This window comes from Hemiscyllium ocellatum, chromosome 2, assembly GCF_020745735.1.
Source record: "Hemiscyllium ocellatum isolate sHemOce1 chromosome 2, sHemOce1.pat.X.cur, whole genome shotgun sequence".
NCBI lineage: Eukaryota > Metazoa > Chordata > Chondrichthyes > Orectolobiformes > Hemiscylliidae > Hemiscyllium > Hemiscyllium ocellatum.
The window spans coordinates 133,713,506-133,740,124 of record NC_083402.1 but is presented as its reverse complement, the minus strand read 5'-3'; the positions used below and the strand labels follow the sequence as shown (position 1 = coordinate 133,740,124).

The 26,619-nt window shown below is 46.0% G+C and overlaps 1 protein-coding gene across 6 annotated transcripts in view; it reads left to right on the top strand.

Annotated features, from left to right (window-relative positions):
- Window positions 1-1,109: 1,109 nt before the first annotated feature.
- Window positions 1,110-26,619, top strand: part of LOC132825082 (uncharacterized) — a 102,057-nt gene continuing 76,547 nt past the window's right edge. For 4 of the 6 annotated variants that reach the window (XM_060840088.1, XM_060840082.1, XM_060840096.1 and 1 more), the window contains exons 1-3: window positions 1,110-1,168; window positions 10,768-10,823; window positions 22,593-22,675. In XM_060840088.1, coding sequence (XP_060696071.1) covers window positions 1,139-1,168; window positions 10,768-10,823; window positions 22,593-22,675 — 169 coding nt within the window. In that variant the 5' untranslated portion in view covers window positions 1,110-1,138. Of the gene's footprint in view, window positions 1,169-10,767; window positions 10,824-20,149; window positions 20,235-20,667; window positions 20,742-22,592; window positions 22,676-26,619 lie in introns of those variants that run through there. The other 2 variants (XM_060840104.1, XM_060840112.1) reach the window with 2 other exon arrangements.

Below are 26,619 nucleotides of genomic sequence, written 5' to 3'. Positions count from 1 at the left end.
CTCAAAGAGTTGTATGCATTTGAAATGTGCTGCCTGGGAAATTGGTAGAGGCAGATTTCACAGGAACTTTCAAAAATTGGATAGGTATTTGAAAGTGATGAACTTCGAGGGCCAAGGAGATAGGGCTGAAAAACGGGACTAGCCTCTTTCAGAAGCGGGTACACACATGATGGGTCAAATGGCTTCCATATGTACTGAAAAAAATTGATCCAACTGTCACAACTCCCTCGCAAATGACAGAAATTCTAATATTTATACATTGCTTTTCACACACTCAAGTACGACTGCAATTTGTTTGAACCATATATCACAAGAGCACAACATTGTCTTCTGCCTGTCTTAGCTCTTTGCAAGCAGTGTAAATGTGTTATTCCTGTGCGTTTTCCCCTTTAAATTTTTATCCACTTGTTTTTATGAATGCTACCAATGATTGTTGCATCTACAATTCTATCAGGTTCGAAAATAAAATTTAGTTAGGTGAAAATAAAGTCTCCTTAGATGCTACTGGTTCTTTTGCCATTGACGTAACATATATACCCCCCGATTATTGACCCTACCATAATTGCTCTTTATTTATTCCACCAAAATTGCTCATGAAGTGGAAATACCCGATCCGTTCACTGGTATAAAGAGAACCCTGGCTTCTGCACCTGAATGAAGTCCGTCCTCCCTCATACCATATCCTCCACCCTCTAAAACTAATTAACATCCTTCAAAAGTGAGCACAATACAGTTCCCTCGAAAGAGACTATGCCTATGGGCATTATTGAAGATAACATCAGAGTATAAGAATATCATTCCAAATCAAACTGCTGAGGAATGTTATTACACCTCTCGGATGCAAGTGTGACTTGAACCCAGGCCTGCAGATTCAGATATGTGAATTAGAAAGCCACATGACCCTAAGATCAGAGGGTATTGACTATTAATGGGAGCACCAGAGACAGATCTGGGACCAAAATACAGCCACGTGACCAGGCAGGCGGCTGGCAGCTCGCTGATGCCGTCATGCCGTTCCCTGGGGAGTTCACGGGCTGTGCTCTGATTGGTCCGCGCCGGTCAAAACACCCGAGCGCGCGGACACGGATGTCACAATCAAGCGACGGAATTCAAATTAACGGAAGAGGCGCGAGAAACAATGAACGGGGAGGCGGCACTGCCCCGACTGGTGAGTGACCCGGGGGGGGGCACTGCCCCGACTGGTGAGTGACCCGGGGGGGGGCACTGCCCCGACTGGTGAGTGACCCGGGGGGGGGGCACTGCCCCGACTGGTGAGTGACCCGGGGGGGGGGCACTGCCCCGACTGGTGAGTGACCCGGGGGGGGGCACTGCCCCGACTGGTGAGTGACCCGGGGGGGCACTGCCCAGACTGGTGAGTGACCCGGGGGGGCACTGCCCGGTGAGTGACCGGGGGGGCACTGCCCAGACTGGTGAGTGACCCGGGGGGGCACTGCCCGGTGAGTGACCGGGGGGGCACTGCCCAGACTGGTGAGTGACCCGAGGGGGGCACTGCCCAGACTGGTGAGTGACCCGGGGGGGGGCACTGCCCAGACTGGGGAGTGACCCGGGGGGGGCACTGCCCCGACTGGGGAGTGACCGGGGGGGGGCACTGCCCAGACTGGGGAGTGACCGGTGGGGGGGGGGGGCACTGCCCCGACTGCTGAGTGACGGGGGGGGGGCATTGCCCAGACTGGGGAGTGACCCGGTGGGGGGGCATTGCCCAGATTGGGGAGTGACCCAGGGGGGGGGGCACTGCCCAGATTGGGGAGTGACCCAGGGGGGGGGCACTGCCCAGATTGGGGAGTGACCCGGGGGGGGGGCACTGCCCAGACTGGGGAGTGACCCGGGGGGGGGGCACTGCCCAGACTGGGGAGTGACCCGGGGGGGGGGCACTGCCCAGACTGGGGAGTGACCCGGGGGGGGGCACTGCCCAGACTGGGGAGTGACGGTGGGGGGAGAGTGGGGGCGCTGCCCCGACTGTTGAGTGACGGTGGGGGCACTGCCCAGACTGTTGAGTGACCCGGGGGGGGCACTGCCCAGACTGGTGAGCGACCCGGGGGTGGGGGGGGGCACTGCCCAGACTGGTGAGCGACCGGGGGGGCACTGCCCAGACTGGTGAGTGACTGGGGAGGGGGCACTGCCCAGACTGGTGAGTGACCTGGGGTTGGGGGGGGGGGCACTGCCCCGACTGGGGGGTGACGGTGGGTGGGAGTAGGGACACTGCCCCGACTGGGGAGTGACCGGGGGGGGGCACTGCCCCGACTGGTGAGTGACGGGGGGGGGGCATTGCCCAGACTGGTGAGTGACGGGGAGGGGGAGCACTGCCCAGACTGGGGAGTGACGGGGAGGGGGAGCACTGCCCAGACTGGGGAGTGACGGGGAGGGGGAGCACTGCCCAGACTGGGGAGTGACGGGGAGGGGGAGCACTGCCCAGACTGGGGAGTGACGGGGAGGGGGAGCACTGCCCAGACTGGGGAGTGACGGGGAGGGGGAGCACTGCCCAGACTGGGGAGTGACGGGGAGGGGGAGCACTGCCCAGACTGGGGAGTGACCCGGGGGGGGCACTGCCCAGACTGGGGAGTGACCGGTGGGGGGGGGGGCACTGCCCCGACTGGTGAGTGACGGGGGGGGGCATTGCCCAGACTGGGGAGTGACCCGGGGGGGGGGCACTGCCCAGACTGGGGTGTGACCCGGGGGGGGGGGCACTGCCCAGACTGGTGAGTGACGGGGGGGGGGGGCGTGGGGGCACTGCCCCGACTGTTGAGTGACAGGGGGGCACTGCCCAGACTGTTGAGTGACCCGGGGGGGGGCACTGCCCAGATTGTTGAGTGACCCGGGGGGGGGGGCACTGCCCAGACTGGTGAGTGACCCGGGGGGGGGCACTGCCCAGACTGGTGAGTGACCGGGAGTGGGGCGAGGGGGCACTGCCCAGACTGGTGACTGACCGGTGGGGGGCACTGCTCGGACTGGAGAGTGACCGGGGGGGCACTGCCTGGGCTGGTGAGTGACCGGTGGGGGGCACTGCCCGGACTGGTGAGTGACTGGGGGTCGGGGAACTGCCCAGACTGGTGAGTGACCTGGGGGATGCTGAGGGGCACTGTCCAGACTCGTGAGTGATCGAGGGGGGGAACTGCCCAGACTGGTGAGTGACCGGGGGGCACTGCCCAGACTGGTGAGTGATGGCGGGGGGGAGTGGGGGCACTGCCCCGACTGGTGAGTGACGGTGGGGGGGAGTGGGGGCACTGCCCCGACTGGTGAGTGACGGGGGGGGGCACTGCCCAGACTGGTGAGTGACCCGGGGGGGGGGCACTGCCCAGACAGGTGAGTGACCCGGGGGGGTTGGGCACTGCCCAGACTGGTGAGTGACCGGGAGTGGGGGGGAGGCACTGCCCAGACTGGTGACTGACCGGTGGGGGGCACTGCTCGGACTGGAGAGTGACCGGGGGGGGCACTGCCTGGGCTGGTGAGTGACCAGTGGGGGGCACTGCCCGGACTGGTGAGTGACCTGGGGGGGGCTGAGGGGCACTGTCCAGACTAGTGAGTGATCGAGGGGGGGAACTGCCCAGACTGGTGAGTGACTGGGGAGGGGGCACTGACAAGACTGGTGAGTGACTGGGGAGGGGGCACTGACAAGACTGGTGAGTGACTGGGGAGGGGGCACTGCCCAGACTGGTGAGTGACCGGGCGGGGCAGGCACTGCCCAGACTGGTGAGTGACCGGGGTGGGGCAGGCACTGCCCAGACTGGTGAGTGACTGGGGGTCAGGGAACTGCCCAGACTGGTGAGTGACCTGGGGGGGGGCTGAGGGGCACTGCCCAGACTGGTGAGTGACCGGGGGGGGGCACTGCTTGGACTGGGGAGTGACCCGGGGGGGGGCACTGCCCAGACTGGGGGGTGACCCGGGGGGGGGGCACAGCCCAGACTGGTGAGTGACGGGTGGGGGGGGGGGAGTGGGGGCACTGCCCCGACTGTTGAGTGACCCGGGGGGGGGCACTGCCCAGATTGTTGAGTGACCCGGGGGGGGGCACTGCCCAGACTGGTGAGTGACCCGGGGGGGGGCACTGCCCAGACTGGTGAGTGACGGGGGGGCACTGCCCAGACTGGTGAGTGACCGGGGGGGCACTGCCCAGACTGGTGAGTGACGGAGGGGGCACTGCCCAGACTGGTGAGTGACCCGGGGGGGGGCACTGCCCAGACTGGTGAGTGACCCGGGGGGGGGCACTGTCCAGACTGGTGAGTGACCGGGGGGGGGGGGCACTGCCCAGACTGGTGAGTGACCCGGGGGGGGGCACTGCCCAGACTGGTGACTGACCGGGAGTGGGGCGAGGGGGCACTGCCCAGACTGGTGACTGACCGGTGGGGGGCACTGCTCGGACTGGAGAGTGACCGGGGGGGCACTGCCTGGGCTGGTGAGTGACCGGTGGGGGGCACTGCCCGGACTGGTGAGTGACCGGGGGTCGGGGAACTGCCCAGACTGGTGAGTGACCTGGGGGATGCTGAGGGGCACTGTCCAGACTAGTGAGTGATCGAGGGGGGGAACTGCCCAGACTGGTGAGTGACCGGGGGGCACTGCCCAGACTGGTGAGTGATGGCGGGGGGGAGTGGGGGCACTGCCCCGACTGGTGAGTGACGGTGGGGGGGAGTGGGGGCACTGCCCCGACTGGGGAGTGACGGGGGGGGGGCACTGCCCAGACTGGTGAGTGACCCGGGGGGGGGGCACCGCCCAGACAGGTGAGTGACCGGTGGGGGGCACTGCTCGGACTGGAGAGTGACCGGGGGGGGCACTGCCTGGGCTGGTGAGTGACCAGTGGGGGGCACTGCCCGGACTGGTGAGTGACCGGGGGTCGGGAACTGCCCAGACTGGTGAGTGACCTGGGGGGGGCTGAGGGGCACTGTCCAGACTCGTGAGTGATCGAGGGGGGGAGCTGCCCAGACTGGTGAGTGACCGGGGGGCACTGCCCAGACTGGTGAGTGATTGGGGGGAGGGCACTGCCCAGACTGGTGAGTGACGGTGGGGAGGAGTGGGGGCACTGCCCCGACTGGTGAGTGACGGTGGGGAGGAGTGGGGGCACTGCCCCGACTGGTGAGTGACGGTGGGGGGGAGTGGGGGCACTGCCCCGACTGGTGAGTGACGGTGGGGGGGAGTGGGGGCACTGCCCCGACTGGTGAGTGATGGGGGTGGCACTGCCCAGACTGGTGACTGACCGGTGGGGGGCACTGCTTGGACTGGAGAGTGACCGGGGGGGACACTGCCTGGGCTGGTGAGTGACCGGTGGGGGGCACTGCCCGGACTGGTGAGTGACCGGGGGTCGGGGAACTGCCCAGACTGGTGAGTGACCTGGGGGGGGCTGAGGGGCACTGTCCAGACTAGTGAGTGATCGAGGGGGGGAACTGCCCAGACTGGTGAGTGACTGGGGAGGGGGCACTGACAAGACTGGTGAGTGACTGGGGAGGGGGCACTGCCCAGACTGGTGAGTGACCGGGCGGGGCAGGCACTGCCCAGACTGGTGAGTGACTGGGGGTCAGGGAACTGCCCAGACTGGTGAGTGACCTGGGGGGGGGCTGAGGGGCACTGCCCAGACTGGTGAGTGACCGGGGGGGGGGGCACTGCTTGGACTGGAGAGTGACCGGGGGGGCACTGCTTGGACTGGTGAGTGACCGGGGGGGCACTGCCTGGGCTGGTGAGTGACCAGTGGGGGGCACTGCCCGGACTGGTGAGTGACCGGGGGTCGGGGAACTGCCCAGACTGGTGAGTGACCTGGGGGGGGCTGAGGGGCACTGTCCAGACTAGTGAGTGATCGAGGGGGGGAACTGCCCAGACTGGTGAGTGACCTGGGGGGGGCTGAGGGGCACTGCCCAGACTGGTGAGTGACCGGGCGGGGCAGGCACTGCCCAGACTGGTGAGTGACCGGGGTGGGGCAGGCACTGCCCAGACTGGTGAGTGACTTGGGGTCAGGGAACTGCCCAGACTGGTGAGTGACCTGGGGGGGGGGGTACTGAGGGGCACTGCCCAGACTGGTGAGTGACGGGGGTCATTGCCCAGACTGGTGAGTGACGGTGTTGGGGGCGGGGGGGGGGGAGTGGGGGCACTGCCCAGACTGGTGAGTGACGGGGGGGGGGCCCTGCCCAGACTGGTGAGTCACGGGGGGGGGCACTGCCCAGACTGGTGAGTGACTGGGGGGGGCACTGCCCAGACTGGTGAGTGACCTGGGGGGGCACTGCCCAGACTGGTGAGTGACGGGGGGGGGGGGCACTGCCCAGACTGGTGAGTGACGGGGGTGGGGGGGGCATTGCCCAGTCTGGTGAGTGACGGGGGGAGGAAGGTTACTGCCCAGACTGGTGAGTGAACGGGGGGCCGGGGTGTCCTGCCAGGCCCGGTGAGTGACCGGCGCCTGATGGTGGGTGGGCACTGCCCAGATTGATGAGTGACTAGGGGTGGGGTTGGGGGCACTGCCCTGACTGGTAAGTGATTGGTGATCGGGGTCACTTCCCAGATTGGTGAGTGTCTGTGGATGGTGGGCACTGACTGGGCAGCTCAGTGCCCGGGGGTGTCGTGGGGCCACTGCCTATGCTGGTGGGGCCACTGCCCAGACCGATGAGTGACTGTGGCCTGAGGATGGGGGAGGCACTGTCCCGACTGGTGAGTGACTGGGGATCAGGGTGGGGAGGGGTGCTGACTGCACTGTTATGTGACCAGGGATTGAGGGTGAATGGCCCACACTGGTGAGCAACCAGTGATCAGTCAGTACTGCCCAGACTCGTGAGTGATCAGGAGGCACTGCCCAGACTAAGTGACTGGGGATTAGGAGGCATTGCCCGGATTAGTGAGTGACCAGGGATCGGTGGGGGTTTGGGCAGGCAATGCTGAGACTGGTTAGTGTTGGGGGTGGAGGGCGACTGTCCAGTCTGGTGAGTGACCGGTAATTGGAGGGCAGTGCCCAGACTGGTGAGTGATTGGAGGGTGGGGATGTGGGGCAGATGTGTCACAGAGATGTACAGTGTGGAAACAGATTCCTTGGTCCAACTCATCCATGCTGACCGGATATCCTAAATTAACCTAGTCCCATTTGCCAGCACTTGACCCATATCCCTCTAAACCCTGTCTATTCATACACCTATTTAGATGTCTGTTAAATGTTATAATTGTACCAGCCTCCATAACTTCCTCTGACAGCTCATACACGCATCATCCTCTGCATGAAAAAGTTGCCCCTAAGGTCCCTTTTAAATCTTTCCCCTCTCACCGTAAACCTATGCCCTCTAGTTCTGGATCCCCCCACTCCAGGGAAAAGACCTTATCTATTTATCCTATCTATGATTTTCTATACCTTTTATAAGGTCACCCTTCAGCCTTCGAAGCTCCAGGGAAAACAGCCCCAGCCTATTCAGCCTCTCCCTCCAACCCTGGTAAAAACCTGTAAGTCTTTTCTGAACCCTTTCAAATTTCCCAATATCCTTCCAATATTGTGCACGATATTCCCAAAGTGACCTAACTAATATTCTATACAGCCACAACATGACCTCACAACTCCTATGCTCAATGCTCTGATCAAAAAAAGAAAGCATACAGCTCCCAGATTTCTGGCCCTCTGGCTCAGAAAGGAATGGGGAGAATAGGATAGTGATAGTGATAGGAGATTCAATCATGAGGGGAACGTACAGGAGATTCTGTGGTCACGAGCGTGACTCCCGGATGGTGCCAGGGTCAAGGATGTCTTGAATTGCATCTACAGGATTCTTAAGGGGGAGCGAGAGCAGCCAGAAGTTGTGGTACCAATAATATAGGTAAGGAAAGGGAGGAGGACCTGAAAAGGAAGTTAGGTTGAAAGCTAGAAGGCAGGACGAGCAGTGTAGTAATTTTAGGAGTGGGCGGGAGATTTGATAGAGCTCTTCGGGAGCGTTTAAACTGGATTGGCATGGGGCTGGGATCAGATGATGGAGTAGGTCATGAGCTGCCAGATACAGCATGTCGTGAGTCTGTGAGGAGGGATAGGCACTTGAAAAGGCAAAGGTGCAGTCAGTGTGATGGATTGAAGTGTGTCTATTTTAATGCAAGAAGTATCAGGAATAAGGGTGATGAACTCGGAGCATGGAACTATGATGTTGTGGCCATTATGGATACTAGAGTATCACAGGGCAGGAATGGTTGTTGGATGGTCCAGGATTTAAATGTTTAAAAGGAATAGGGGGATGATAAAAGAGGTGGGGGAGTGGTATTGCTAATCAAAGATAGTACACAGCTGCAGAAAGGGCGTTTGTCAAGGAGAGTTTGTCTACAGAGTCAGTTTGGGTGGAGTAAAGGAACTGTCACTTTATTGGATGTTTTCTACAGGCCCCCAATAGCAACAGAGACACAGAGGAGCAGTTTGGGAGGCAGATTTTGGAAATGTATAGAAGTAACGGGGTTGTTGTAATGGGTGACTTTAACTTCCCTAATATTGATTGGAACCTACTTAGTTCAAATAGTTTGGATGGAGCAGTTTTTGTCAGGTGTGTCCAGAAGGATTCCTGACGCTATTTGTAGATAGGCTGTCTAGATTTGGTGCTTGGCAACGAACCATGCCAGATGTCAGATCTCATGGTGGGAGAGCATTTTAGTGACTGTAATCATAACTCCATGACCTTTATGATTATTATTATGCTATTAGGTAGGAACTGGGGTGCCTAAATTTTGCAGATGTTCTCCGAGTAATGCATAACAGAATTGTGGAGGTTGTTTAGGAAACACCTGCTGATAGTGGGACAAACCTGTCCAGTACTGAGGCAAGGAAGGGATGGTAGGTTGAAAGAGCCTTGAGTGACAAGGAATGTGGAACATCTAGTCAAGATGAAGAATGAAGCTTACTTAAGGTTGAGGAGGAAAGGATCAGACAGGGCTCTAGACGGTTACAAGGTAGCAAGGAAGGAACTGAAGAATGCACTTAGGATAGCTAGAAGGGGGCACAAAAGAGCTTTAATCAGGTAGGATTAAGGAAAACCATAAGGCGTTGTACACTTGAGTTGCAAGAGGATGGCCAGAATGAGGGTAGGGCTGATCAGGGATAGTGGACGGAACTTGGAGTCAGAGGAAGTAGGTGAGCTGCTTAATGAATACTTTGCTTCAGTATTCACTACTGAGAGGGACGTTGATGCTTCCGAGGACAATGTAAAACAGACTGATATGCTAGAACAGGTTGATGTTAGGAATGAGGATGTGTTGAAAAATTTGAAAAACCTAAGGATAGATAAATCCCCTGGGCCAGATGAGCTGTACAGGAAGCGAGGGAAGAGATTGCTGCGCCTTTTGCGTTGATCTTTGCATCCTTGCTATCCACTGGAGTAGTGCCAGATGATTGGAGCCTGGCAAGTGTTATTCCCTTGTTCAACAAAGGGAATAGGGACAATTCTGGGAATTACATTTTATGCTGACTAAAGTGCTTTTGTATTTTAGATGAATTTTTGTTTTTTTTTAATCAGATTGGAGTGTCTGAGTTAATTTTCAAAAAGAATAATTATGCATTTTTGCACAGTCTAAACCATTTGTTAATAAGTGTCGCTTGGAGAAGGTTTCATGATATCCTAATAATGTGTTCAGAAAAGAGCCTAGTTAACATGTTTCTGATGCTGAACTAAATACAGTCTGCTCTTTTTAAATTCAGGCTTTGTGACCACTAGAAGAGTAGGAGTAGCAAAGGAATCAGTTCATCTCTCCAACCCTGATCATAATCATTAGTGATAAGGGTTTAAGAGAAATAGGAAACAAAGATTAGTAACGTTAGTTTCTTTTCCCGAGGTTTCATACATGAGATGCAATTCACATGTACTAACTTCTGCGAACAGTTAAAGTTTATTAAAGCCTGTGCAAGCTAGGTGACCCCCTTTGACACTCTTCGCAGGCATGCAAAGTAGAGTCAAAAGAGGCCCCGAACAAAGAAAACCCATCCCCTTTATACAGGTCAGTTGGTAATGCGCACGGGTACTCCAGCCACTCCTCCTCCATAATCACGTTACCCCAGGTAATATGGTAGGATGAGGTCATCCTCTGAGATAATGTAAATACCCAAATCCTGGAGAATCGTTATGCAAATGATTTCCTGACTCACTGATTCTCCAAGACAAAGTAGGTGTGATATACTTCAGTATCAGGGGATGGCTATGAAAGCATTTTTGAATGGAAGGGACTAAATGAAAGTTTAATTTGATAATAGCAGTAGAATAGTAGTAAATAGCTGAGCAAATGAAGTGTGAGCCATCCGTATTGTTGTATGAATGTTGTCCCCATCCACTTCCAGAATGTTCAGCTTCTGGTGGAAGACAGTGCAGTTTAACCTTTAACATTACATTAATATCCAGAAAGAGTACAATTTAATCTTGTAACATTACAATAATGTTAAAAAAGATGGTAGAGAGAAGGCAAATCCATGGAGCTGTCCAGGCAGCCATAATACTGTATCTGATTGAAGAATAGGAAAACTAAGTAATTTCTTTGGATTTTTTTTTGCAGATACCTGTGATTAATTTGTGAGATGCGTAAACCTCATGGTCAGTGAAGCTTGTTTTAAAAAGTAATGAAATAGTTATCACTGATAACTGGGTGAGATAGAATGTAGAACATTACAGCGCAGTACAGACCCTTCGGCCCTCAATATTGTATCAACCTGTGAAAATAATCTGACACCTATCTAATCTACTTGGAAGGTGAAAGGGAAGATTTTAATAATTGTATCTGCTTTGAAAGTATTTGATATTGAATTGGTTAGATTTTTACATTTGTCCTTTTGCTTTGCAGGAATTGCCAAAACAGCCATATAGAAGTAGATACTACAGAGATAATGCATTTGCGAGGTAATAGAATTGTGAATTGTTTTAAACTAAAACATGAAGAGGAATCTGTGCTAGTACTCATTACATATTTATGGATTTAAAGATGATGACCACTTTATTTAATTTAAAAATCACAAAGTTGCTGCTTGTACAAAATCATTCAATTTGTTTTAATTGATTCTGCTCAGGTTATTGAAACTGATTTTTTAAAAAAAACTGCCACATTAATAAAATGAAAGAAGTGGGGATGCTGTAAATTTGAAACAAAGACTCACATTGCTGATGAAACTCAGCAGGTCTGACTGCATCTATGCTGAGAAAGCAGAGTTACATTTTGAGCCCTTTTTCAGATCAGACTGTGTTTTCCGACATGGGGTGCTGCCAGACTTACTGAGTTTCTTCTTGTTTCATTTATTCATTCATGGGATATGGGATCACTGGTTCGTCACCTTGAGAAGGAGGTTGTAAGCTGCCACCTTGAACCACTGCAGTCCATGTGCTGTAGTTAGATCAACAGTGCCTTTATGGAGGGAATTTTAGAGTTTGAACTGATTTTTGTTTTTTTTTTCCAAGTTTCATTGGTACTTTGTTTTGTAGTTCATGCTATAGTTATAGAGTCAAAGAGATGTACAGCACGCAAACTGACCTTTCAGTCCAACTTGTCCAAGCCAACCAGATATCTTAACCTAATCTAGTCCCATTTGCCAGCACTTTGCCAATATCACTCTAAAGCCTTCCTATTCATATACCCCGTCCAGATGCCTTTTAAGGAGCACAAGTACTTCCAGAGGAATGGTGAGCTACCTTTTCCATAAATCTTTGGGTACAATAAAGAGGGATAAAAACAGTCACCTGCGATGTTGATGGAATACCTATTTACAAGGTGAAATTTTGGAAAATCTTGGAGAATTCTGAGAACTTTGGGCTGTAATGATGAGTATGCTATGGGCAAAGTGGAATGGGACCTAAATGTTGGGATATTATTCTCGTTCTGAACTCCCCCAGCTCAGAGCAAAGACCTTGTCTATTTATCCCATCTATGTCCCTCATGATTTTATAAACCTCGATAAGGTCACCCCTCAGCCTCTGATGCTCCATGGAAAACAGCCCCAGCCTATTCAGCTTCTCCCTATATCTCAAATCCTCCAACCCTGGCAACATCTTTGTTAATCTTTTCTGAACCCTTTCAAGTTTCACAACATTCTTCTGATAGGAAGGAGACCAGAATTGCGCGCATTATTACAAACGTGGCTTAACCAATGTCCTGTACAGGTGCATCATGACCTCCCAACTCCTATGCTCAATGCTTTGATCAATAAAGGAAAGCATACCAAATGCCGCCTTCACAATTCTATCAACCTGCGACTCTACTTTCAAGGGACTATGAACCTACACTCCAAAGTTTCTTTCTTCAGCAATACTCTCCAGGACCTTACCATTAAGTGTGTAATACTCTGATCTGCTTTTCCAAAATGCAGCACCTTGCATTTATTTAAATTAAACTCCATCTGCCACTCCTCAGCCCATTTGCCTATCTGATCAAGATACTGTCGTTCTTCGCTGTCCTCGGCAACACCTATTTTGCTAACATCTGCAAACTTATTAACTATACCTCTTATGTTCACATCCAAATAAATTATATAAATGATGAAAAATAGTAGACCTAACATTGTTCCTTGTAGCACTCCACTGGTAACAGGCCTCCAGTCTGAAAAGCAACCCTCCACCCGAAGACAGGAAGACCACCCTCTGTCTTCTACCATCGAGCCAGTTCTGTATACAAACAGCTAGCTCTTTCTGCATTCCAGGAGATCCAACCTTGCTAACCATTCTCCCATGAGGAACCTTGTCGAATGCCTTACTGAAGACCATATCGATCGCATCCACTGCTTTTCCGTCATCAACCCTCTTTGTTAGTTCAAAAAATTCAGTCAACTTTGTGAGACATGATTTTCCACGCATGAAGCCTTGCTGATTATATGTAATCGGTCCTTGCCTTTCCAAATACATGCACATTTTGTCCCTCAGGATTCCCTACAACAACTTGCCCACCACTGATGTCAAACTCACCTTTCTTAAATAGTCGCACCACATTAGCCAGCCTTCTATCTTCTGGCACCCCACCTCTGACTCTCCATGATAGAAATATCTTAGCAGGGGCCCAGCAATCGTTTCCCACAGAGTTCTAGGGTACACCTGATCAGGTCCTGGGGATTTATTCACTTTTATGTGTTTCAAGACATTCAGCACCACCTCCTCTGTAATATGGACATTTTTCAAGATGGCACCATCCATTTCCCTGCATTGTATAATCTTCCATGTCCTCCACAATAAACACTGATGCAAAATTATCGTTTAGTATCATCCCCCCCATCTCCTGCAGCTCCACATGTGGGCTGTCTTGCTGATCTTTGAGGGGCTCTGTTCTGTCCCTAGGTTAAACTTTAGTCATCGACGTATTTATAAAATCCCTTTGGATTCTCCTTAACCCTATTTGCCAAAGTTATCTCATGTCCCATTTTTTCCCTCCTGATTTCCCTCTTAAGTATATTCCTATTGCCTTGATACTTTTCTCAGGATTGACTCGATCTCTCCTGTTTATACCTAACATGTGCTTCCTTCTTTTTCTTTACCACAATCTCAATTTCTCTCGTCATCCAGCATTCCCTAGATCTACCAGCCTTTCTTTTCACCCTAACAGGAATATACTGTCTCTGGACTCTCATTATCTCATTTTTGAAGGCTTCCCATTTTCCAGCCATCCCTTTACCTGCTAACATCTATCCCCAATCAGCTTTTCCAAGTTCTTGGCTAATTAAAATCAAAATTAGCCTTCCTTCAGTTTAGAACTTCAACTTTTAGATCTGGTCTATCCTTTTCCGTCACTATTTTAAAACTAATGGAATTATGGTCGCTGGCCTCAAAGTGTTCCCCCACGGACACCTCAGTCACTTGCCCTGCCTTATTTCCCAACAGTAGGTCAACTTTTGCACCTTCTCTAGTAGGTACATCCACATACTGAATCAGAAAATTTTCTTGTGAACACTTAACAAATTTCTCTCCATCTAAACCCTTAACACATGGCAGTCCCAGTCTATGTTTGGAAAGCTAATATCCCTTACCATAACTACCCTGTTATTCTTACCAATAACTGAAATCTCCCTACAGATTTGTTTCTCCATTTCCTGCTGACTATTCGGGGGTCTATAATGCAATCCCAACAAGGTTATCATCCCTTTCGTATATCCCAATTCCACCCAAGTAACTTCCCTGGATGTATTTCCGGGAATATCCTCCCTAAGTACAGCAGCAATGCTATCCCTTATCAAAACTGCCACTCCCCCATCTCGTTTGCCCCCTCTCCATCCTTTCTAGAGCATTTGTGTCCTGGACTATTAAGCTGCCAGTCCTGTCCATCCCTGAGTCACGTTTCTGTAATTGCCATGATATCCCATTCCCATGTTCCTCACCATGCCTTGAGTACATCTCCCTTCCCTGTTAGGCCTCTTGCATTAAAGTAAATTCAGTTTAATTCATCAATTTGTTCTCTGCTTAATTCTTGCCTGACCGTTTGACTCACTCCCTATCCCAACTGTACAATTCTCAGATTGATCTCTTTCCTGGCTATTTCCCTAGTCCTAACCACTCCCACCATACTAGTTTAAATGGTCCTGAGCAGCTTTAGCAAATCTTCTTGCCAGTCTCCTTCCAATTCGGATGCAATCTGTCCTTCTTGTACCCCAGAAGTGAATCCAATGATTCAGAATTGTGAACCCTTCTCCCATGCACCAGCTCCTCAACCACACATTCATTTGCTCTATCCTCCTATTCCGATCCTCACTAGCTCATAACACCAGAAGTAATCCAGATATTACTACCCTTGAGGAAATCCTTTTTAAATTGCTGCCTAACTTTCTATGTATTCCCTTAAGAATCTAATCCTTTTCCCTTCCTACATCGTTAGTACCAGTGTATACAATGAGCTCCTGCTGGTCCCCCCTCTCCTTTTTGAGAACATTCTGCACCCGCTCTGAGATATTCTTGATCCTGGCACCAGGGAGGCAATGCACCATCCTGATTTTTCGCTGCTGGCCGAAGAAACATATGTCTGTGCCACTGACTAGAGTATCTCCTATCACAATCGATCGCTTGGAACCCGATGTACCCTCTTTACATTGTAGCCTGTCTTGATACCAGAAACATAGCTGTTCGCGCTACATTCCCTCGAGAGTCCATCATCCCCTACATTTTCCAAAACAGCACACTTATTTGAAATGGGGATAGCCACGGAAAACTCCTGCACTAGCTGCCTACCTTACCTGGAGTTAACGCATCTACCTGACTGTATCTGTGACTTTTCTCCCTTCCTCTCAGTGCCATCCATCACACCCCCTAGCTCTTGTAAATTCCTCATTGTCTCTAAGTGCTGCTCCAAACAATCTATACGATTTGATAGGATTCACAACCAAAGACAGTTACTGCAGACATAATCATCAGTCACATGGAAACTCTCCACTAACTCCGACATCCAAGAGGAAGAGCATATCACACTTCTAAAGGCTATCTGACACATGTAAAAATTGATTCCCAACTTTTAGCCAAAAGTCCACACTCTGGTGTTAATCTGCTTGACAGAATTATGGAATGCCAGCTTTGAAGACAGCTATTCAACTGAATGTATGTCATTATGTAATGTTAAGCTATCACACATGCTACATTTGTGCAAATCATTGCCTTTAATATGACAATATGGTATCAAAAGGAATAGCAGATACATAGTAGAATTCAAACTTAAAAGTTGATGAAATTGCAGAGCAGCCAAATAATTTTGCAGGAGCTAAAGAATTGAAGGTATCAACGCAGAACATTTGTGACTGGAGGAAGGATACTTTACTTCGTTGCCTAAGAATAAATGAATAAACACTGACAAAGACCTACATGTGGCTGGTGTTGGACGGTGAGGTTGCAAAGTTAATGTCAACAAAAATTGCTAGAATGGACTTGGTTTCTTGAGGATCTATCCGAATCTTCACTCTGAGAAAAGACATTGCAAGGTTTTAAAGCTAGCCCTTATTGGAATGCTGCATTTATATTATTGTTCTGTGGCAGAAAGTCAACATTTCACAACGTCTTCCAATGAAATCTGATGACAGCTTACCCCATATAAATTTATTATCAAACATTGCTAGAACAATCAAGATGTATAGAGAGCAGGATTAAGACACCCATGAACTTTGACATGCCAACCAGGCAAACAATGAACAGTGTTGGAGAGAAAATAATGTTACTGAAAATATTTGCCTAAAAGAGTAGATTCATCATTGTGCTGTTGTATATGTCAGATGGGACAAAAGTAAATCCAGTGGCGATGTTCAAGAGAGAAACCCTCCTAAGACACGAATTCCCAAAAGGGTAGTCCATAATAAAGGCACAGGTGCCTTGAAAATATGGAGATTCTGATCATTATGTGAAGAAGGCTTATATAAAGAATAAGTCTTCTCTTTTGGGACTTTTTTCAGGTCATATTTTATTGATAATATTACTGAAGCTAGATTGCAAAACAGAGATATTGCATTAATTTCCAATGGTTTTACTGGTTTTTGTTTAACCATTAAATGTTTCTCTAAACAGGCCCTTCCAGCTTAGCATAAGGAAAATTGCTGAATGGCTGGATGGTCAGAGAAGAAAAGATATTCACCAAGGGAGGGAACATAGGACCGTTGATGTTAGCAGTCATATGTGAGTGGATTGTTTAGGCCCAGGATGAAATCAGGATGGAGATTTTCAACAAATCATTCAAGAAATGTGGAGAATTAAATGTGCTTGATAGCACAGAAAACTATTACTTGGAGAATAATAAGGCCAATGATGATGTGATTGCTAATGCAGATGATATTAGTTATGAAGTGAGATTGGACAGTCAAGAGTTGGTTTTCTTGGAGCAGAGGAGACTGAGGGTAACATGGTGTGGATGTATAAAATTAAAGGGCATAGACAGGAAGGACCTTTTCAGATTAGCCATTTTGTGTAATCACCGCTAGCTATGTTTTTAAATTTGGCTATTTATTAAAAAACACTCACAGACAGTCAAGTACTGAAACAATGATTCAAACTTTATTGCATGTACCCTTGAAGTAAGCAACTCAACTTGGCTGTTCCCTGAATTAATGAATTTAGCTATGATTCCAGCCAAGTGTTTTTCTCTGGAAGTGTCCAGGGTTCGAACCTTGTGCAGTGATGTTCTTCAAAGATTTGCTGCTGAATTGTTTTGGTGTTGGATTCTTGTTGTTTCTTTTGTTCTTCAGGTGATGATGTGAGACTATTGTTGATTCTTTAGAATCTATCTAAGTTATTGACTCCAGCCCAACAAGTCTGCAGCAAGCTGTCTCATCAGACGTAGCTTCCCTGTTCCTTGTAATATTTGGCATTGACTGTTTGAAAGCACAGCTTGCTTGTGATTAACTCTTTAAATTCTTTTTGCAGGGCAATCAGTTGGCCTTGTGGCAATAAAGCAACGAGTTGTCGAGTGGGTGTCTAAGCAGTTCTGTTCATGTAGCTTCGACTCCCTCTTTTCCCAGACATGGCTAAATGATTTTATTTCCTATATAGGTTTTCCTTGCCACTTACTAGTTTATTTCAGAGTTATTGTGGCTTTATTCCCTGTATAACAGTTTATATTTGATTCTTTCAATGAATGAGTAGTTATTAAATTTCTGATGTTTGTAATATCACATCACAATCTCATTGAATGGCTGAGTGGACACAGTTGGCTGAATAGATTAACTATCCTAACTATCATGGATACTACTGACTGTTTAATTTTAAAAACCTGGTTTATCTCTTGGTGGGCAGTGCTTGTTATTCATTAGTTTAATTAGTCAAATGGGTGATTTGTTCTTTTTAAAAAACTGGGTTCTTTGTAATTTGTCCATTTGGATGTTTAGTTTAATTAGTGCTGAGTTTATTTTCAAAACGAAAGCTGTTTTCTTCTCCATTGGGTTGTTGGTTTCTGGATAGGGGAAGATAGAAACTGGCATCTGTACTCAACTGGATTTATAATAAAACACTTGAAAATCTCAAAAGTCTTTTGCTGCCTTATTCAAGATGTGGTTAGCATTCTGTTAAACGTATTGAAATCCATTTTAAAGAAAAAAAACTTTTATACCTGTGATAAGAGCAGTCATTGTTGTGTATTATGTATCTCCTGTCAATTTCACCTAATTCATGACTTAGGTGAACTCAAACTCAGTATATTTTCAAAATTGCATGATAATTTAAGAAAAATATTATTATAGACTTTTTTGGAATTCATATTGAAAGATTGTGGATAGTGGTGCATTTGGATTCCTGAAGCTGTTTTCTTTAACAAGTCAAAGAAAGTATAGTTGGGCACCTTTTTTTTCCGAACCAGTTATTAGAAATAAAATGGTGCTATTCAACCAGCTGACTTTGTGGAGCTTCTGGATTTACTGAAAATCACATGTTGTCAGTTAACTGCTTGAATTACTGGAAATCACCTGCTTCAGGTATATGGCTTTGTTTTGGATGTTGTTTGGAATTTTTCTGGGTTACAGACTTTTGAAAGAAGGAAGCCTCTGACTCTCTGAGAAACCCTTTGTATGGGTTCAGTATCAGAATTGAAGTTTTGATGCAATTATTTTCTTGATAAGCATTTGAAATACTTCTTCTCGACATTTCCTGAATGAACTTGAGTTTCGAAAGTCCCAAAGACAACAGCCTGCATTTAATGACACCCCTCAACCTGTGCCAGAATGTTGACTGTAAACTATCTGGAACATTTCATTCTTTATCCTTTCTTTCCTTCAAGGTTGAACAATTATTGTTCAAAATTCTTTTCCAAAGTTAATCTATGCAGAGAAAATCCTTATTTAGAGGGATGTATATTCAAATTTTTGTACTGTCAGCTGTGTTAACCAGCCTTGCATCTTGGCTGAGTAAGTTTTGTTTTATAATAAATCTATTTTATTTACGACAGAAGCTTGATTGATGGATCTTTTTATTCCAAGCCTACTTTAGAGATGTACAATTGTCTGTATTGATATCTGGGTGAAGCATACATAGTGTGACTAACGTAATATTAGGACCAGAGGGAAACTGTGCACTCCACACAACCTCTGCCATATCAAATGGGCAATGTAATTTATTTAATTTGGGCGACAAATCAGTTTTAGTTTGAATAAAAGATTTTGGCTTTCAAAATTATCCACATTTTTAGATTGTTTTCAAAATATTGTTATTCCTAAAACCTGAACTGGGACTAATTTTCTAGTCAAAGTGAAATCTGAAGTGCAAAGGAAACAAATATCACTGAAATGATTGATCACCTGTTCTTAACAAAATATGAAATACTAAATTAAAATACTTTACTGTGTAAAATCCTTTTTTAACCAAGGCATCAATTACAACCCTGACACAAACTTATATTCTTGTCGCTAAGGTGAAGGGGATTTGTTACATTATGCAAACTGATGCCTGAGTTTGATCAGTGAAGTTTGACAAGAATCACTGTTGGTATTCTAGCTTTTAGCACAATGCATAAGCAAACTAGAAGGTGGTATTTGTATTACAAATATTTTTCAATACTTCAAAAAATTAAGTTTTCAAAATGACCTGACATAAGTATCAGAGTAATGAACACTAGGATTATTTTATCAGTTAGGCAAAAGTGAGGACTGCGGATGCTGGAAACCAGAGTTTAGATCAGAGTGGTGCTGGAAAAACACTGCAGGTCAAGCAGCATTCAAGGAGCAGGAAAAGTGATGTTTCAGGCAAAAAACCCTTAATCAGGAATGGAAGCAGGGAGACTCCAGGGTGGAGAGATAAATGGAGGGTTTTATCAGTTGATAGTTAGAACTTCTATTTTGAGATAGTATTGTGCACATAAGTAATATTCTCTTTGCCGTGGTCCAGTTGCACTTTAGATGTTGCACTCTTTGTTGAATGCTAATGAGAGACATTTCAAAATGAGCATCAGTGCAAATAAAATAATTCATTAGAAGGTAGTTGTAACCAACCAATTGTAGTCAATACCCTGAAACAAATATGTCATGAAGGACTAGCAAGATAAAAGACGAGCAAAACCGTATTGATTGTCATGGTTGTCATTGTGTATAACAGTTCCTCACAGCATTGTAAAGAAGTGAAAGTGAATTTCTTTATTTCCCTTTAAGTAGTGGCTGGCCATCTTTGTGTTTGAATTTCCATTCAGATTGTAGTGGGATAATGACTAAAATTCTGTTTATTTCATAGTCTTGCTTGGTGTTCTGAATGTCACAGTCATTTCTTTTGCATATTTTCAGATCAGTCTATGATACTTTATAAAATTGGAAAATCTGCACTGTTCTTTCCATGGCGCGCTCGCCTTATACCGTCATTATATGGTGGTTCAAGAATTCAATAAAGATCTTGTTGGTTAGTTTTAATTTGAATTTTGGTGATCTCTGTCACATCATTGCATATCATTATCATTGTCATCTAGATCTACAGCACAGAAAAATGCCCTTTGGCCCATTGTGTCCACTCTGGTTGTCGCTGTTGATGGAGGGTGTCTATATGTCATGACTATTAACTTTGGTTTTCCTAATACTGATTTCAGTTTGAGCTCCTTACAATCCTGAGGGAACCAACCTACAAGCTGCTGTGAGTGTACTTCATTACGGCATGACAACCCAGCATCAGCAAACAGCAACTCACTAACTCAGATATTGTGCAGATTGGTTTGCTGTCTTATCCAGTGATAAGAACATATTAACTCCGAGCTGGTGTAAGCATTTTGGGTCATCAGGGCTGTTGCATATTCAATACGATCGTGATCTTTTACCTATAGAGAAACAGAAGAGGCAGAACAAAGTAGGAGAAGAAGACTAACAAAGGATAAAGATTGTGAAAGTATTCAAATGGGCAAGACTTTGGGGCAGGGTAGGTTTGGTGGGCTTTTGAAAATGCATGCGATTTCTTGTTTTTATACTGTCTCTATTTATAAAGCAAGTATTGCCCAACTGTTAGAAAATATTGCTTATGTCCTAGCTGTGTCTAATTTTGGGTGCGCGGTTTAACAACAATGTTGTCTGAAACAAGATGTGAAAGTGATTCACTTGAATGGTACCAGTGATAAAATATTTAGTTATGTTGGCAACCTACAGACTAGTGTTGTTCTCTTTGGAATAAAGTCAGAAGTCACACAATGCAATATTGTTGTCCAACAGATTTATGTGAAATGACTAGCTTTTTGAGCACTGTTCCTGCATTAGGTAAACCTGACAAGATGAAGGAGCAGAGCTCCAAAAGTTTGTGATTTCAAATAGCCACATGCAGCTTTTTCTGTGTTTTGATTGGTGCAGTGAAATTATTTTTTTCAATTTGGACAGGTATATGGATAGGCAAGGATAGTAGAGTATAGCCAGATGCAGACAATTGAGGCTAGTTTAGTTTGGGAAACTTGGTCGGCGTGAATGAGTTGGATTGAAGGACCTATTTTCGCATTGTATGACTCTATGATTGTACAGATTAGTATAAAATCGCACGCTCCAATTTTTTCTAATGTTAAAAGTAGCCACAATTTGGTGGTTTAATTTGGATTAGAATATTGAGTAAATTCATAAGCCTTGTATCAGCTGGGGAATTAATTCACATTAAAAATGGTTCAAACTGTCTTAGATTCTGGACAAATATCTAAGAAGTTAATGTATTTAAAGATTATATAGCAATAACTCTACAGTAGTGTTGTTTAAAAGAGTTGATATCAAATTTTGGTACACTTGCAAGACCTTACAACTTCACTTTCAAATCAGCATTAGTTACTGAAAAGAAATCAGTGCTGTTTTGCAGCATTTTTATTATCCAGTAAGAGATGTAACATGCCACAAAGGCGAAATGTAGAGAAATTATGAAGGTTTATAAAAAAAGAGGTCTTTGCTGGTGTAAGTCCCTATGTAAAAACAAACTAACCATAACCCCTGGAAAGCTAATATTTAAAAATGTAGGCTGCTCGGAATAATGTTTCTTTATTCCTTAGGCTTGGGCATAGTATACTCTGAAATATTGATTAAGATAGGGTCTAATATTCACTTATGTAAGGTTCATGTTGCAATATTATGTTTGCATGGAAAATTAGTAATTTGAATTTTATTATTTTGGCTGTTTATGTTTAAACATTTACTTTTCTCAAGATATCATTGTGCTTTCTACTCAAATAATTCGACGATCCTGAAATTGATAGGGTCTCTTCTTGGCTCATCTTTCTGATGTATGCCTGTGATTAAAGGAAGGGGCGAAAATAACTGAATAACTAAAACTCCTTATCACTGACGTGGCTTTAATTTGTTGCACTTGATAGCTCTAAATGAATGCAAACGTTTTAGGAAGATTTGCCTCGTTATTGAACTTTCTAACTAGCTTTCAGTTTGTATGTTAATATATTTTGACAAATTGTTTTGTGTATCATTTGTTTAGATTTTAGATGTAAATTATAGGTGAAACAAAAACAGAAATTACTGCCGAAACTGCAGGTCTGGCATCTTTTGCAGAAAGCAGAGTTACCGCTTTGAACCCAGTGGCTCAAACGAAGGGTCACCAGATTCAAGATTAACTGCTTTCTTCCCACAAGTGCTGCCAGATCTGCTGAGTTTCGCTAGCAATTTGTGTTTCTGTTTCAGATCTCCAGCATCTGCAGTTTTTCATTTGATTTTAGTGAGTTATACGTGTTTTTGGGTGCACTAAAGTATGTCTATTTCTTATTATAATCTTTTTCTTTCTTTCAAATCTTTCTAGACTGCCAGGAAAACCCATGACCATCATCTCCGAGAAAAATATCAACACTTCGACCATTCTAAATAACTTCTTGGCTGGATTAGGTGAACTATTCTTAAATATCCAATTTAAATGGGATATATTGAACTCTATTCCATGGTGCTCTTATATGATTTGTGAACACGCTGAACTGGGATAAGTGGATGTGGTTACCATATTTGTAGAAGACCTGATCTTGATTGCATCTGCTAGACGGAGGACTGCAGGTGCTGGAGATCGGAGTTGAAAAGTGTGGTGCTGGAAAAGCACAGCAGGTCAGGCAGCATCCGAAGAGCAGGCGAATCAATGTTTCGGGCATAAGCCCTTCACCAGAAATTCCTGATGTCCCTGACCTGCTCTGCTTTTCCAGCGCCACACTTTTTGATTCTGCATCTACTAGATATCACAGTAAAGGAAAGGCATGAAAGGTCTTCAGAAAGTACTTGACAGTGGTTGAGTGGCAGTATGCTGCAGCCCTTTAAAGTAAATGCATGCAGATTAGTCTGAAAAATTGGTGGAGAAACCCAGAAGGTCTGGCAGCATATGTGAAGAGAAAGCAGAATTAATGTTTTGGGTCCAATGACCCTTCTTCAGAAAGGTCTGTTTTCATTCCACAGATGGTACCAGACCTGCTGAGTTTCTCCAGCATTTTTTGTTTCAGACTTCCAGCATCTGCACTTCTTTGTTTTATTTTAGAATGCAGATTAGTGTTTTCTCAGACATATATTCTGAGAGTTAGCAAATCTTGGATATGTAATTGTGATGAAAGTTTATGAAATTTATTTGGGAGCTTGGGTTCTAAAGTAGACCGAAGCATCTACAGCTCATTATTTGATTGTATTTTTTGATTATGTGGGTTAAGAAGGACTTAATTCCATTCTTGAGTTCTAAAACAGGTGTCTGGAAATTTGCTTACATGCATTTTAAATAAGGAAATGTGAACCCTTGAGGGGATTAGCTCCTTGTTTAGAAATGGAAGAGGAGAAAAAAATTGGACTGATGTCTTCTGTCCTAGGAACAGGGAGATGGACTGAAGTAGTTGGCCGGTTAGAAAGGGAGAAGTATTCACAAGTTCAGCATGCAGATTTCTTTCAGACAAAAGATCATTCAAGAGAAAATGCCTGTAAGACCAGTGCCATTCACCAGTCTCCAGAAGAATTAGGGCAGGAGAAAGGTTGTTTGGAGTAGTTTAAGTATGAGAGCTCCAGAAACTAAGGCTGTGGAAGAGGAGATTAAGGAGTCCGTTCCATATTAAGTAATAGAAGCAGTGTCAATAATTTATTTAAGGTCTCATGAAGTGACATTAATTTTAGAGGATGTAATAGCAGAGCATTTAGAAATACATAACATGATCAAGCCAAGTCATCATGGCTTTGTGAAGGAGAAATCATGGCTGACAAGTTTATTAAAGTTCTTTGAGGAAGTTAAAAAGCAAGATTGATTTGAAGGTGAAGCAGTGGGTGTAATATATTTGCATTTTCACAATGCATTTTATATGTTATCATAGAATATCTCCTTAGGAGATAAAAACCTGTTAGACTTAATACGTTAGCATGGATAGTTATACAGCATGGAAGCAAACACTTTGGACCAACCAGTCCATGCTGATCATAATCCCAAACCAAAATAGTCCCACCTGCCTGCTCCTGACCCATATCCCTCCAAACGTTTCCTATTCACATCTATCCAAGTGTCTTTTAAATGTTGTTGTAATTGTACCCATATACACCACTTCATCAGAAATTTTATTCCACACGTGAACACCCCTGTGGGTAAATGATGGTTTCATTTCTTTTATGGGAAATTAGCCGCCAGGATACATGAACATCAACTAGTCACAAAAAGACATGATCCACTCTCACTAGTATTCTTACGTACAGATGAAGAAGAGCACCACTTTGACTGGGATACCGCATCCATCCTAGGGCAAGCCAAACAGAAATGCATGAGAATTCCTAGAAGCATGGCATTCCAAACAGAACTCTGTCATCAAACACATATGATTCGGATCCCATTTACTGCTCCCTGAGAAAAAGAAAGGAAATGATGTCACCGACCCAAGGAAACCTGAACACATGAATAGAAAGTCAGCCATACCACCAGTGCTTCATGCGGAGGCTCACTGATGATGTTACCTTGTTTGGTGACAAAATGTTTGAAAAGGAACCTTCCAGCTCAGCGAGCAAACCAATATTACTGGATGAAACACAAACAAAAGAGATTAGAATACAGAATAACAACCTATCTGAAAACCCAACAGATTATCACAACCTAATGATGATGTCGCAAGTATTTGGAACAATACCCATAAATACCACTTGGCACACAAGGTAAAAATCAAACACAGGGTCTTCCAGGAGAAAGAGATGGCAGAGGGATTCAGCATGCAAAACCTTCCATGTGGCTGTTTCTTGGACCAGGAGCATCAAAACAGAGTGACTGCTTTCAGTGAGCAGAGTCAAAAAGTGTGGTGCTGGAAAAGCACAGCTGGTCAGGCAGCATCTGCGGAGTAGGAGAGTCCACATTTTGAGCATAAGCTCTTCATCAGGAACGTGAAGAAGTTCTCCTCCTCCCTCTACAAGGGACATTCTTGATGAAGAGCTTATGCTTGAAACGTCGACTCTCCTGCTTAACTGGTTGTGCTTTTCTAGCACCACAGTTTTTGACTCTGATCTCCAGCATCTGCAGTGCTCATTTTCTCCTGCTTTCAGTAATCAGTCAGACTGCTAAAAGACAAACTAAAGAAGAGAGAAGCTGAGCTGGGAGAACTGGCCACTAGCCTTTCATTCTGCATGTGTTTTGTTTTAAACTTGAAAGCCTTTTGCCTGAGGTAGTATATGTCATCTATAATCAAACTGGCCCCAAAGCCCTTCAAATCTAGACATTTTGGAACCATTGCTTTTACGACCTCCCTAGGAAAAAACCCAAGGACAACATAACCTTGTTAAAGGAGCAGCAGCATCACAGAATTACCATTAACTCTATCTATTCCTCTCATTATTTTATAAACTTCTATCAGGTCGCCTCTCAACCTCCAACAGTCCAGTGAAAAAAGTCCTAGCTTATACAGTCTTACTTTATAACTCAAACCTTTCATAGGCGGCAACATGCTGGTAAATTTCTTCTGAACTCTCTCCAGCCTGAGAATGTCCTTCCTATACCTGGGTGACCAGAACTGGGCACAGTATTCTAGATTTAGGCCTCCCCAATGTCTTGTACAACCTTAATGTGACTTCCCAACTCCTATACTCAAAAGACTGAGCAATGAAGGCAAGCATGTGAAATGCCTTTTTAACCATCCTGTCTTTATGCGACAGAAACTTCAAAGAATTATGTACCTGGAGGATTGGTTACCTTATAGAAGACAGAGTTGAGATAAAGGGGCATTTCAGAATGGTAACCTGTTATTAGCGGCCAGTGGATCACTGGTGGGACCACAAATATTTAAAATAGATATTAATGACTGGAATAAGGAAAGTAAATATGATATAACCAAGTTTGTGGCTAACATAGAAACAGGTGGGAAATGACCAGGATGATAGAGTGCAGAGGAATAAAGACTGGTTAAGTGAGTCAGCAAAAACTTGAAAGATCAAATATAATGTATGAAATTGTGAAATTATGCATTGTGGTAGGAAGACTAGAGGAACTGCATATTATTTATGATGTGGAGGTGCCGGTATTGGACTGGGGTGGACAAAGTTAGAACACATATAACACCAGGGTATAGTCCAACAGGTTATTTGAAATCACGAGCCTTCAGAGCGCTGCTTCTTCATAAGGCGAAGTGTCATGTGACTTTTGAATATCATTTAAATAGAGAAAGCTGCAAAAAGCTGCAGATCTGAGATTTGAAAGTGCTTGTGCATGAACTTCAAATAGATAGCATAATGTAATAGGGAAGGTAAATGGAACATTGGCATTTACTTCAATGGGAATGGAGTAGAAAAATAGAAAATAGGGGAGTCTTGATAAATCTGTTTGGGTCATAGCCAGACCTCAATCATAA